Source organism: Haemaphysalis longicornis, unplaced genomic scaffold (assembly GCF_048455015.1).
Source record: "Haemaphysalis longicornis isolate Haplotype H1 unplaced genomic scaffold, Haemaphysalis longicornis Haplotype H1 scaffold_12, whole genome shotgun sequence".
In the NCBI taxonomy this organism is placed as follows: domain Eukaryota; kingdom Metazoa; phylum Arthropoda; class Arachnida; order Ixodida; family Ixodidae; genus Haemaphysalis; species Haemaphysalis longicornis.
The window spans coordinates 92152898-92165506 of NW_027526225.1; the positions used below are offsets into that span (position 1 = coordinate 92152898).

Consider the following 12609-nt stretch of genomic DNA (forward strand, 5'->3'; position numbering starts at 1 on the left):
CAATAATTCATATAATTTTGTTAGCATCAGCGAATGTTAGTACCAAATAAGCAGCAGTTACTAAGTGCATGGTATAGACTAGTAGCGATAGCATTTAGGTTCCATACTTAGTGGTGGGACCTATGGTACGGTTCATACGGTTCATAATGTTCGTTATAAGTTTGTAAATACAACCCGTTACTACCTTTTCACTAGAATTTTTGTTAAGAGTGAACATCTTTCGTGGTGGAAATGGCGCCAAGTAAGTTACCACAGGCTAGTGCTTTCAAACTAAGCAAACTTGTATTTTGTCTTCATGGCCCCTTTAACTGCACGCTCAGAACACACATATAAAACACATTCATTGGGTGGGAGAGGGGAATCTGTTGTCCCCTTTGGCATCTGTCCGGTGGAGGTTGACGAGTGACATGCCAGCTTGTATACAAGTATTTGGGACCGTGAGGACCGGACGCACAAGTCAGCCGTCATACCATGAGGCGAAGGCTCTGGAAGCTGAGGTTGTTCAATCTGCAATTCAACATCTTTTCGAGAGAGAGAGAGAGAGAGAGAGAGAGAGAGAGAGAGAGAGAGAGAGAGAGAGAGAGAGAGAGAGAGAGAGAGAGAGAGAGAGAGAGAGAGAGAGGGGGGGGAAAGCACTTTATTAAAGAAGAACTCTAAGCGAGGGAGGTGGCCAGCAGCTGGAGCTTCGTAGCCCGGGCTATGATGATCTTCTGTCTCTCCGGGTCAGAGCAGCTCAGCGCTGCCTCCCAGAACTCCGAGGAATTGATTTGAGGGAGGGGATCACATGGACAGGCCCACATGTGATGTTGCACTTTTAGCGCTCCATGATAGGAGGCAGATTCGGGTGGAAGACACATCTTAGCTCAAAGAGGGGGATTCGGGCTAACACATGTCACCAGGATAACGTAGTGGCTACCGGTAGACTGCAGTAGATCAGAAGACTGCACACTCGACGGAGAAAGGAGGAAGATGAGGGGGAGTCAAGTTAAATTTATTCAGGCGAGTCTTAGGTGCTGATGTCTGGGCGCCCGCCTGGTGGGGGGTTTCCTGATACCCTGGCCTAAAGCCCCTGAAGGGGCTTAACCCTGCACTGCTCAGTGCCACCTAGAGCCACTAGCTTATTTAGTGGCTCTAGTGCCACCCACTGCTCGTGTTTGGGTTGGGGATTAGGAGAAAGGGATGAGGAGCCGGGTTAGTATATAGTTGACACTCCCGTACAAAATAAATTTAGTTCGGTCGTCGCTTCGGAGCTGAGCGGGCGTGTTTTTGCACGCCCGCTTCTGGGGCACTTCGGATCGGCGGACCGTTTTCACGCGGACCGACTTCTGGTTTTGGATCTGCCCCGGCTTTCGCTCTGCTGGTGTGGGCCGCCGAGTGCAAGTTCCCGCTCTCCAGTAACCGGCTGTCGGCCGCAGTCCTGTCCAGCGAACTCTCAAGTGATTGGAATCGCCGCAGAATTCGCTCATCGTCCCATCACGAGCTACAAAGACATAATAAACCACTACAGCGTTGGCAGAAAACGCTTCCCCAGTCCACACCAGTCCTTTAGCAGAACCCAGCAAGCCATTTATAGACAAATACAAGCCGGATCCTTCCCGCATCCGTACCTCCAGAACAAAATGTATCCAGAGAGACAAGAAAAAGAATGCAAGTTTTGCAAACAACCTGGCACACTCCGACATATCATATGAGAGTGCAATTTCTCTAAAACATCCCCACCGCCCCTCCTCCTACCCAATAATACCCTTGCCGAACGATGGGAGATCTTGCTGTCCAACCCCGCCTTGGAGGACCGGCTAACACTGATAACCCTGCGAACACTGATAACACTGATTCCAGGAGGCCCTGGAAGCATCCGGTACCCGAGAAGAGAGAACCACCCCATCGAGCGCTTAAGCGCTACTTTTAATTGCCCAATAAAGTTGTTCCTCCACCTCCTCCTCCTCAAAGCAAGCTCGTCGCTTCACCGTTCCCGTCTAGGCTCCTCGCTTCCCGCACGCAGCATGACGCCAGACAGCAGTGCATGGTCAGGGTGTGCTGCGTGCGGAGGGATCGACCACAGTTGAACTACTCTCCTCTACATATATCTTTTCTCGCCTTCTTAATCTTTCGTTGTCTCCACCCTATCCTATTTTCCCACCCGGACTGGGTTGAATATAGGTGAACTCCGATCCCCAATCCATTTATTTTCCCCTTCCCTTTAAAAACGAACCACAACCCCCATACTAGATCGTATGTCGGGTGTCAGGGTGGGGGCAGCATTTGCAAAAGGCGGGGTAGAGGGTGGTATTGGGGGAGATGCGGTATGAGTAAAGTCTAGGTGGTGTTGTATGAGTTCGGTTGCAGCAGGAGAGGATGGCTTCGGTTCCGGATAGGAGCGGCTGGGGTGCTGGACAATTGTTAGCGCCCATGCCGGCAGCGGGCGAGTACTTCTGCGTATTTTAACAGCGAAGCTGTTTAGCAAATCGTTATTTGTCGTGTCCGCAGTTAAAAATAACCAGAAAATGGCGGGCGCACGTGATCGAGTACCTCGCGGTGAACGCCCAGCGTCCCCGCTGCACGTTTGTCAAGCCAAGCATACTCACTCAGGAAGATTGGCCAAGAGTGTCCAAAATAAAAAGCTCCAGCGTGCGCCGTAATCGTGGCAACACTTGATCGGAGCGAGAAAAGACACGTAATAGCGCACACCCCGCCAAAATGATGTCCAATGATTATTACTTCCAAAAATCAACTGGCGATTACGATATTCCCTAATGCGCTATTTGGGCGCAGCAGCCGTGCGCTGAGGCAGCACTCACTCGTGGGTTCTCTCTATGGCAGCGATGATGAGCCTCTGCGTCGGCGTCGCGAAGTGCGTCTCAGGAATGGACCGCGAAGTGCGTCTTAAGCGAACGCACATCCTAGTCACGCGCATGCCCCCCTCACGTTTTCGCCAAGTGTCGCGCCGTCGAGCGCCTCGTGCGAGCAAAGGCCCTCCCCTCATCCACGGCGCACTTTCGGAGAGCGCTGGCTCGCGCCGCCACGGCGAACCGCCCTCCCCTCCCAATTTCGCGACACTCTCCTCCTTTACTTTCTTTCATCCTTCGCTTTTTCTTTCTCTCGTCGGTCTTGCCATCGTTCACTCGGTTACGCCGACAACGCGGCTCAGCCCAGAGACGGTCGCCAAAGGGCTGCGCCATAAAAAATGAATGAAGCTCACACTTATAGCAACAATGATGGAGTAACGGTCGTTGCGGCAGCGAAGAAGAAGCAAATCGGCCGCAATCCTGGACTTAAACCGTCGTGATGGGGGTGAAGGTTGCGTAAAGCTTCGCTACTTTCAAGTGTTACGCGTTAGTGTGAGCGTCCTTCATATTTTTGGAGAGGCGTGGGCTCTTGTGGATGCATTGAGCTACTGAGTCACTCCCTCTTGGGAAAGGGCCTGGCGCAGGCAGTGGCATGTGTCGACTCGTTTCCTGGTTACCTGGGCACTAAGTGCTTCAAAGATGTTTTAAGTTGTGCTACATAACAAAAGTTGGAAGAGTACGATGCGGGCTTGGGGGTGACTTCCAGCGTCTGATGATTTTTAATGTTTTCGTGAAAATGCCTTACCATAGCCGGCAGCTCGATAAGAGTTTGCGAAGAATCAAGAAATTTGGTAAAAAAAAATTTTGGTAAATTTGGAGATAAAAAATTTGGTGGTAAAAGATTGATTCGGACAGCGCAGGGTAGGAACAGTTGGAAGTTTACCGGAGAGGACTTCGTCTTGCGGTGGGGCTGCTAATGATGAATGTCCCGAGTGCAGATCGCAGCTCTCCCCTCCTAGACGTGCATCGTACGTCATGTCCGGTTTTAATAGTCATCCTGATGCTGCCACGTGCCTTGACTCACATTAACATTAGTCTCTTTTAAATATCAGATAAAATGTTACTGAAAATAAATACGGCAGCCATGGAAACATTTATTTACAAGCGATTAAGACCCAGTGTGCACAATCCATCTGGAGAGCTGAGAGAACCCAAGCAACCACCGGACGTCCGTCGGCCGTTCCGCGTACGTCCATTCCGGCTCTAGCGTACGTCTGTTGGACGTCCGTTTCAGAGCCGATGGACATGCTAAGTACGTCCGTGGGACGTCCGGATTTAACCTCTCTGTACGTCTGTTCGGACGTCCAAAATTGGATGTATTTAGTATTCGTAATTTTCGGGAATTCTGAAATTTCTGAATTCGGAAATTGGATGTATTTCGGACGTTCGGTAAAAATTTCGAGAATCACGGACATTGACGAGGAGCATATGTTCCTACAACGAACAATACACTGCACAATATCAACGCACTGTCGGGTATATAAGGAATTTTTATTTTTCTCCTGTTGCAAAGGCAGGTACAAAACACTCGTGGCTACATTTTCCCGCGTACACATACTCGGTCCGTCCGTTACATTCCAGGACGACGTCGCTCCTTGCTGTTAACAAAGCAGGTACTTTCCACGAAATGAGGCGAAACTATCGCAGTATGAACACAAATATAAATGGCGTACACTTCTTGGTACATGGATTTTGCACAGAGAGGACAGCCAGTGTCCTGGGGGGGGGGGGGGGGGGGACCATTCCTCCCTCCCAGGCATCCAGTCCCTTTACATAAGATGTTTCATTTACACAGGGTCTACTTGCAACATACACAAATACAAAGCATTCGTGGTTTGTTAGCTTTACCACATACACTTATTTAGCCTACCTTTTTCATTTGGTGGCGCCAAAATGTATCGAATTCATAAAAGATAACCGCTTGTTATAGAATGCAGTTGGAACTGCCTTTGGCAGTAGCGACACAAGCACGCGGTTTACATCCGCGACACATGGCTTACTCCTGCATACGCATAAACGGTAGACATGCTTCACACGTTAGGTTATCGGTTCTCAATTCTTATATCACTTCTTTAAAGAGGTAATCATTGGAGTCGGTGAGGTGCTTCAAAAAAGTTTAAAAATTAGGCCTAATTTTAGTAACAGAGATGAAACTTGCAGTATACAAGTCAGGGTGTTGATGCACAAAATCTTTTTAATTGAAAAATAGAGGATCTTTAACGTTTTTGCTTTTACATTCAATTTACACCATTATTCGATGCTTCTTGGTAACTTCTTATGTCCACGGGCGGATGTCCTTCGGACATGCAAAAACGTATATCCTTTGTTGGAAGACCACAGTATGCCCGCCAATGTGCATTCAAACATGAACGTACAGTGGACGTACAGTGGCCGTCCAAACTTGACATTGGATGTTGGGCGGTTTCTTGGACGTCCGTGGCTGATTGGGAAGTGGACCTGGCTTCAGTCATAGTAGGAGCCTGCTCCCAGTTTTCTAGAAGTCCTGTACATAGTGACAACGTCCACCGCGCACTGGGAGCCTGTGGTAAAAATTACTCGCATTAGCCTCCTCTATTCTAGTGCAAGCAGTGAGCTACACTTTATTTGTCACTCTGTGACGTGCGTGTTGCGGTAAATCTGCAGCACCTGCGGAACCCTAAACATTCTCTGAATAGAATGTGTGAGGCATGCCCAGCCCACACCTGTGCCTAAATGGCTTAGTCACGAACGCTTTGTCCAACAGCTGCTTGAAAATTGCTGTTGGGAAGCCAACGCGGTGAAACCAATCGTAAGCGTGATTGTGTCGTAAGCGTAAGTGCTGGTTAAATCATCGATGAATGCTTGGAGGCATCCCACAAGACTGAAATGACAAGCGTCCCTAAAAAATCAAATGTGCCTCTAGAATGTCTGAGACGCATTGAAGTTTCAAGGAGAAAAAAGCGGTCGCAACCATTTGTTTCATACCAAGTTAACGGTTTAAGAAAATACGAGCAAAGCGCCGTGAGCAAAGAGTTTGTAATCCCCTTAGCAGTACTAGGCAAGTGATGTGCTCAGTATCCTCTGCTATTCTCATTTTTTTTAATAGGCGCAAACGCGGTTGCCTTGCCCGTTTGGGTAGGTTTTCTCGTCTACGTGTTTCGCATTCCACGCGCTAGGCGGTCGCCGGTAGCTTACCCTCCTCTCTCGCCCTCCTCTCCCTCTCTCCCCGCTGGCGGCGTTTTTGCGCTCCGAATTGTTGACGCCGGAGAAGCAAGCGAGTATCGTTCGTGTGGGCGGCTCGACGGAGTAGTCACTAGTCGGCAGGAATTTTGTTTTCCGCTTATTGTTCCCGTTTAGCGGCTGCAGGTCAACTTCTGCTCGGCGGGCGAGTCCTCCAGCGCCCGATGCACTTGCCGTATCCGGCAGGAAACTAGCGCCGGCAGTAAGCTTAGCGACTGTGAGCGGTCGACGCAGCGGCATGTCGACGACACCGGACCTGTTGCCCGCCGAGGCGCCCGCCCCGCGGCTCTGCCACCTGGTCAAGATCCCCACGTTCGACGGCTACGGCTTCAACCTGCACGCCGAGAAGTCCCGGCCGGGCCAGTTCATCGGGAAGGTCGACAGCGGCAGCCCGGCCGAGCTGGCCGGCATGCTGGAAGGGGACCGGATCGTCGAAGTGAACGGCGTCAACATCGCGAGCGAGAGCCACAAGCAGGTGGTCGAGCGCATTCGCGCCGTGCCGGACGAGACGCGATTGCTGGTGGTCGACAGCGCGGCCGACGCGTGGTACCGCGAGCACAAGCTCGTGCCGCGATCCACGCAGGATAACGTGCGCTACATTCGGACTCCCACCGGCGACGACCAGCAGCCGCCCAACGGGCACGCTCACGACGACCGGGAGGCCGCCGAGGAAAACGCATCGCCTCCTTCTCCGGCGCAGGTAAGGAGACCCGCCCCGCAAGATGAGAAATTTATGTAAACGAGTGGTGCGGACGAAAAAAATGGCTTGGGGACACGCGCGATCGGGGCGCGGTGTTGGGGCGCTAAGCGAAGAAGCAGCAGCGAATCCGAGTCATTGCAACCGTTCTGCTAGTTTCGTAAGTGCGCACGCGTTGGCAACGCCCACGTGATGGGCTTGGCCCGTGGCGCGAGCCAGCAACGCAACATTTAGCAATGCCGGACCGTTGTGTGCGAACGGTCTTTTAGATAACTGATAATCAAAATCTGCTCTTTAGTGTTGCAGAAACCTCATCGACCGTTTAGCGAACTTTTACGCGCAGATTAAAATTGTCTTACAAGCGGGGAAGTCTTAATAGTCGTCTGGAATTCGGCGAGCTTCGTAAGCTCCGTGTAATTTGGTTCAAATATAACTGATAATCAAAATCTGCTCTTTAGTGTCACAGAATAGTTATCGACCGCTTAGCGAACTTTCACGCGCAGGTTAAAATTTTCTATACAAACGGGGGAGTCTTAATAGTCGACGACTGGAATTTGGCGAGCATCGTCAGCTCTGTGCAATTTGGTTCAAATATATCCGGTTCGTTATCAAACTATCTAGAATTTACTTGGATTGTCGCATTTACAAGAGTGTTCGTAAGAACCAAGTAAGGAAAAGTGCCCGGCCAGTTTAAAGCGCGTTATCTTTTCGGTCTTTTAACAAAGGTCGCGTCCTGATATGAAGTCCTTTTTCTTTAGCGCTTACGTTGCAGATGCTTGAAACGAGCACACCGGCTTTTCTGGTATATCTCTACGGTACTTGACGTTTAGAAGAGCCGGTGACGCGTTTCCTTTTTGTCGAAATATCTGACCGGTTGACAAGCAGGCGATCGAGTAGAGCGACGTGTACAACTTTTTCTTTTTTTTTTTTTCAAGGTCCGGCGGCTAGGGAAAAAAAAAAAGTATGTCAGGGTGACGCACGCATGTCTTTTAACATGCGAAAAATCTGCGCACGTCTGCTGCACCTGTTCTGAACGTAGTATATCCGGGCAGACTCGCTTGCCCGACTGTGTCAGTGCCTCGCTCCATTCATTTGCGCGCTTAGCGCGAGAGGCAGTGTTGGCGACAGGAACTCGTCCAGATTACGGTAAAAAGGGAGTAAAGGAAACTAAAATTATCCGCGGGCACCCAAAATTTAAAGGGCATTTTTACAATGCCATCGGGGTATAGTGCTGCTGTATAATCGGCGTAACTGAGGGGCTACCGATGGAGGTGACGAAAAGTAGAGGAAGACAGTTGACTCCATGGAAGGATGAAATGAAAAAATAAATTCAGAGGCCTTCGTCCGGATATGGTAGCTAGCCGCCATAGTCCTGCATAGTCCCCCTTCTACTGCAGTGGACACGGACAGGCTGATGATGATAATAATTGGAGTGCCGGTATCGAGGACGTTTTCGTGATCGCCGATGCCTCCTTCAGGTATAATGAGGTCATTCATTTCAACTGCTTTCCAGTTGTAGTGGAAATCCAAGAAACGTGGAAGAATGACTCGTTGGATGAGTTTGAACATCGAGGCACGTGTCTTACAAGCACCATTCCTACAGTACAATAATTGAGCTTAACCGAGGTAACTTACGCGGTCTCTCGTTTTTGGTCTCGGGAGACGATATCAGTGGCGTGCTTTGCAAGTTTCAAGCATTACCACCCCCGAAAAGGTAGGGGCCGCCACTGCTTCGGTCTAGACCCTCAAATCGGTCTCGTGTTCTTATGCGTTCCTGGAGCAGGCTTTTCCGTCCATTCTGAGGTAACTTCCTTGACTTGGGGGCCGGGGATCCACACGAGAACGATCGTGAATGACCACAAGATTGATTGAGACAACGCAAGAATCGTCGCTACAAAAAAAAAAAAAAAAAAGACAGCATCACGGCTACATCCGGAATCACTAATCATTCAGACCACATCTAACACAGTCAACCGTAACGAAGGAAATATAAACCCGATCTACGCGCGCTCTTTGCAGCGATTACTCAAGCCCACTTAAACGACCCACTTCTGGTGATGCTTTCATTGTGAACGGGGCTTCCGTGCTGGAAGCCGAAACGTCAGCACATTTTTTGTTTGGACTGGTCGGCGTCTCTTTTTTTGTTCCGAAGGAACGATCAACTCGGTATTTTCAGAACCTGGTGCTGTCAGGTCGTCCGATCACAGTGGGGTCGTTCATTTCGACTGAAAATAAATGAATTCAAGGTTAATGCCTTTTTGGAAGGTATATGTATGAGCATAGAATATTCAAGAACATTCTACCTGAATCCGCTAGTTACTCCTAATGGGGATCGATATAGTAATAGCCGTCTCTCCCTGGGAGGGTGGTCAACGTCTCCCTCTGCTATATTATAGTTTCCCCAAACACTTTTTTTACGAGCCACATCGTAATGGCTTTGATGCGGATTTTGATAATGATTTTGATGCGGATGCCACAATGCACGAAATGACGGATTTCATCCTGGAGCCAGAGACACATTGTATTAAATATATGATTATCAGAGAAAACAACACAACAGAAATTTTTGAACTCGGTGGTGCGCTTAAAATAGTGCTTTGTTAGTGGCAAGCCCTGAACATTTTTCAGGGCATTTGTGTCTCTTCCAGATACTTATCGTCGTCGGGCTATCAAAGGCAGAGATGCGTAGCAGCTCTGTTTTGGCTGCGTACTTGTGAGTCGAGCTACGGAAAGAGAGAGAGAAAGAGAAAAAAAGAAACAGCTGGGGAGGGTAGTAAAGGCACGGCTGTGAATTTCCGCAGCGGCATAGAAGGAAGGCAAACTGCCGGCGACCTTGATCGCAGCTGCTAGCCGTTCTTTTCTGTTTGGAAATTTTAGTTTTATTGCCGTACACGTGGTGCAGTCCCGTACATAAAAGCTCCATCGCAGTTAATAGGTTCCTGCCGTTTTAAAGACTGTAGTCTCTCTCGGGCTGCTTAACCTGAAAATTTTGGTCTGTATGTACGTCTGGCTGCCTGTCCCTCGATCCAGACATCCGGCCAATACAGTCTAGCCGGCTTATAACGAACACGTCGGGAAACGGAAATCAGTTGGAAACGGAAATCAGTTCGTTATATCCGTTTTTCGCCATATTTGAACATAAAATAGGTTTCTTCAAAGGGTAACCGGAAAAGGTTTGTTCGTTATAGCCGGGATTTCGTTAAAACAGGGTTCGCTATAAGGGGGCTATACTGTATGCTTAGAATTCTTCGTTCGCCTAGAAGTTTATATAGCCTAAACTTTTCGGAACTATAAATTAGCCGGAAACGTACGTCTAAACATTGTTGAGCAAAAAGAAAACATTAAACTTATTCGAGGCAAAACATCAATGCAGAACTGGTACTCGCAGTGTATTTTTTGTATTGACAATACACGTGAGCTTTATATTTGCGATAGCAAATAGAAAAAATACGCGTTGAAAACAATATTTTGAGCCCGAAAAAAACGGCTCGCGCAAGCCTCGACCTCGTGGCAGCATTCCAAGAAGCTCAACAGTTACAAAAGGGTTCAGTAGATGGCGCGAGCGGTGGAACGCGGGAAAATTGAAATTGAATTTATCAAACCTCCACTGCATTTATCTTGGGAGGAGCGAAAGGGGGGGAAGAGCGTCAGGATGGCGGCAGAAGGCTGCCGCCGTCTTTCGGCGACATTTGCAGCAAAGTGAGCAGATACGCGGCAAATTTTTCGAACTGAAACAAAAAGGGCGCGGGATTTTAAAATAACGTCTCAGAGCGGACTCGCAGCCTGAGGGGATGGAGATGACGTACTTACTGAATGACAACATAAGATAACTTTTTGGAACATCTTGATGGTAGCGCACTTACACACGCACACTAAGAAGGCAGACGACAAACCACAGCGTTGACTCGCAACTTCTTCACTTCTTCTAAGATAACCGCAGAATCGGCCGCAGCTTTAGGAGGTCGAGAAGCGGGCAATGAAATTAGTAAACTGTCTCGTAAAAGGAAGCGGCTAATAAGAAAAAAACGTGGTATTGCGAAAGTGGTTAGAAGGAAAGATCAAATCGGCGAAGTTTTCGAAATTAACAGGAGAAAAGAACAATGACAGTCGTGCAGTAGTATAGTAGAGAAAACGTTTATTTGAGCCGCTGAAGTGGGAGTGGTTTTCTAGTCGAGGAATCCATGATGTGAGCAGGAAGCCTTCGCTCTGGCGGCCTGGAGTTGCTGGACGTGCAAATGGCCGCGGGTCACCAGGTTGTCCTACAGATCAAGGGTGGGGAGAAGTGTATCGGAGAGGAGGAAGTTGATATTGTGCTCGCACTGTATTATCAGCCCGTTCTCAACCCGGCGGAGTACCGGGTTGAGAACGAAGTGCCGTTCAGCAGAGTATTCAGTTGGAAACATACGATGCAGGCGGACTGGGGGAGGAAAGGGGTTGATATTCTGCGGAGTAGCAATTACTCTTCCTCGGAGAGTGAACGCTGAGGGAGAGGAAAGTGTTGTTTCTCGGACTTGTAATACCGTACTTATTACTTCGTAATGTCTTGAGAGGTGACGAGAAGAATGGACGATGTAGTCTCCTCGGAAGCCTGGAGGGAGAGGGTGCAGGCTATATCTGATGAGCAAAGTTGTCGCCCGTCAGTGAGGAATGGCCAGCGGTCCAGATGATGTCGACCTTCCGGCATGCAGGGTAGATGTAGCGAGAGTTACTTTAAGGTAGAGGGGCCCACCCGCCCGGCTAACAAGCTTCTGCAGGCAGATTGAGTCTGATAATGATTGGGTGCACGTATGATAGTCACGCAGCAGCGGGGCAAGGATTGCAGAAACATCAACAAGATATCGGAGTTAAAATGTAACGAAGAAGCCTGCTGTTGCAATTAGAGAATCGGTGAAAAGGGAAAGCAACGAAAACGTTTTATGTAGATTTGTACGTTAGCAAGTGAGAACAGGAAACAATTATGACGAGGAAAAGACGCTGAAGGTGGCGAAAAGAGAGAGGGAAACGTCGGCATAATATCGGGTCTACATAATGAGGAGGCACTTCTGCCAGCAGCGTCTGTTTAGTTATTTAACCGTCCTTGTCGTAACTGCGCTAAACATCGTTACATAATCAAGAACCAACTCGCCCAACACACCTTATTGAACAGGTTTTCGTTCTGCATTGGACATTCGTAGTATGGTGACAGGTCTTTTTTTAAGCGAAGCTTTTTACCTCTACCCACCAGGGTTCTGTCATGACCGTTGGTGTCAACAGAAAACTCCCGCGAACAAATAAAAGAAGTTGCTGGCACCGCCAGGAATCGAACTTGGAACGAATAAAGAAACGGAGCCCTTTGTCTCAGCGATTGAGTTACGGTGCACTGACAGAGTTAATCTACTGGTTTACCCCGTGCGTTCTCGCTGAATGCCACGTGATAGCGTCACGTGACCTCTCGCGCCGCTGTGTCCACGGCACCTGTAGCGGCCGTGTGCGCGCCTTGCACATGCGATAGGATCGTTGCTAAAAATTAAATGAAGCTCACACCAACGCGTAACGTGTCACCTCTCCGTTTCTGTGCCGATCTCGTCGCCTGCGTCGGCGGTGGCAGAGGCGGAGAAGTGAGATCGTCTAACACCAGGTTTGAGCTTCCTGTAATTTTATTTCAAAAAGTTTCCACTCATGTGCTTCACTAATACAACTCAACCAACTACCATTCGTGGATCTTGCAATGAATTAACCTTAGCGTTGAATATCTCTTTGAAGTAATGAAGGGTGTGGTTAAGTGCATTTCACTTGTCTCTGGTTTCACTCTTTGTAGAGCCACGTGCGTGAATTCAAGTGACGTCGCATTGGTAATCGTTGTGGGTG

The 12609-nt window shown here is 48.9% G+C and overlaps 1 protein-coding gene across 1 annotated transcript in view; it reads left to right on the forward strand.

Annotated features, from left to right (window-relative positions):
* Positions 1 to 6047: 6047 nt before the first annotated feature.
* Positions 6048 to 12609, forward strand: part of LOC144163029 (Na(+)/H(+) exchange regulatory cofactor NHE-RF2-like) — a 97421-nt gene continuing 90859 nt past the window's right edge. The window contains exon 1 of the mRNA XM_077693812.1: positions 6048 to 6765. Within this exon, the coding sequence (XP_077549938.1) occupies positions 6304 to 6765 (462 nt within the window). The 5' untranslated portion in view covers positions 6048 to 6303. The remainder of the gene's footprint in view (positions 6766 to 12609) is intronic.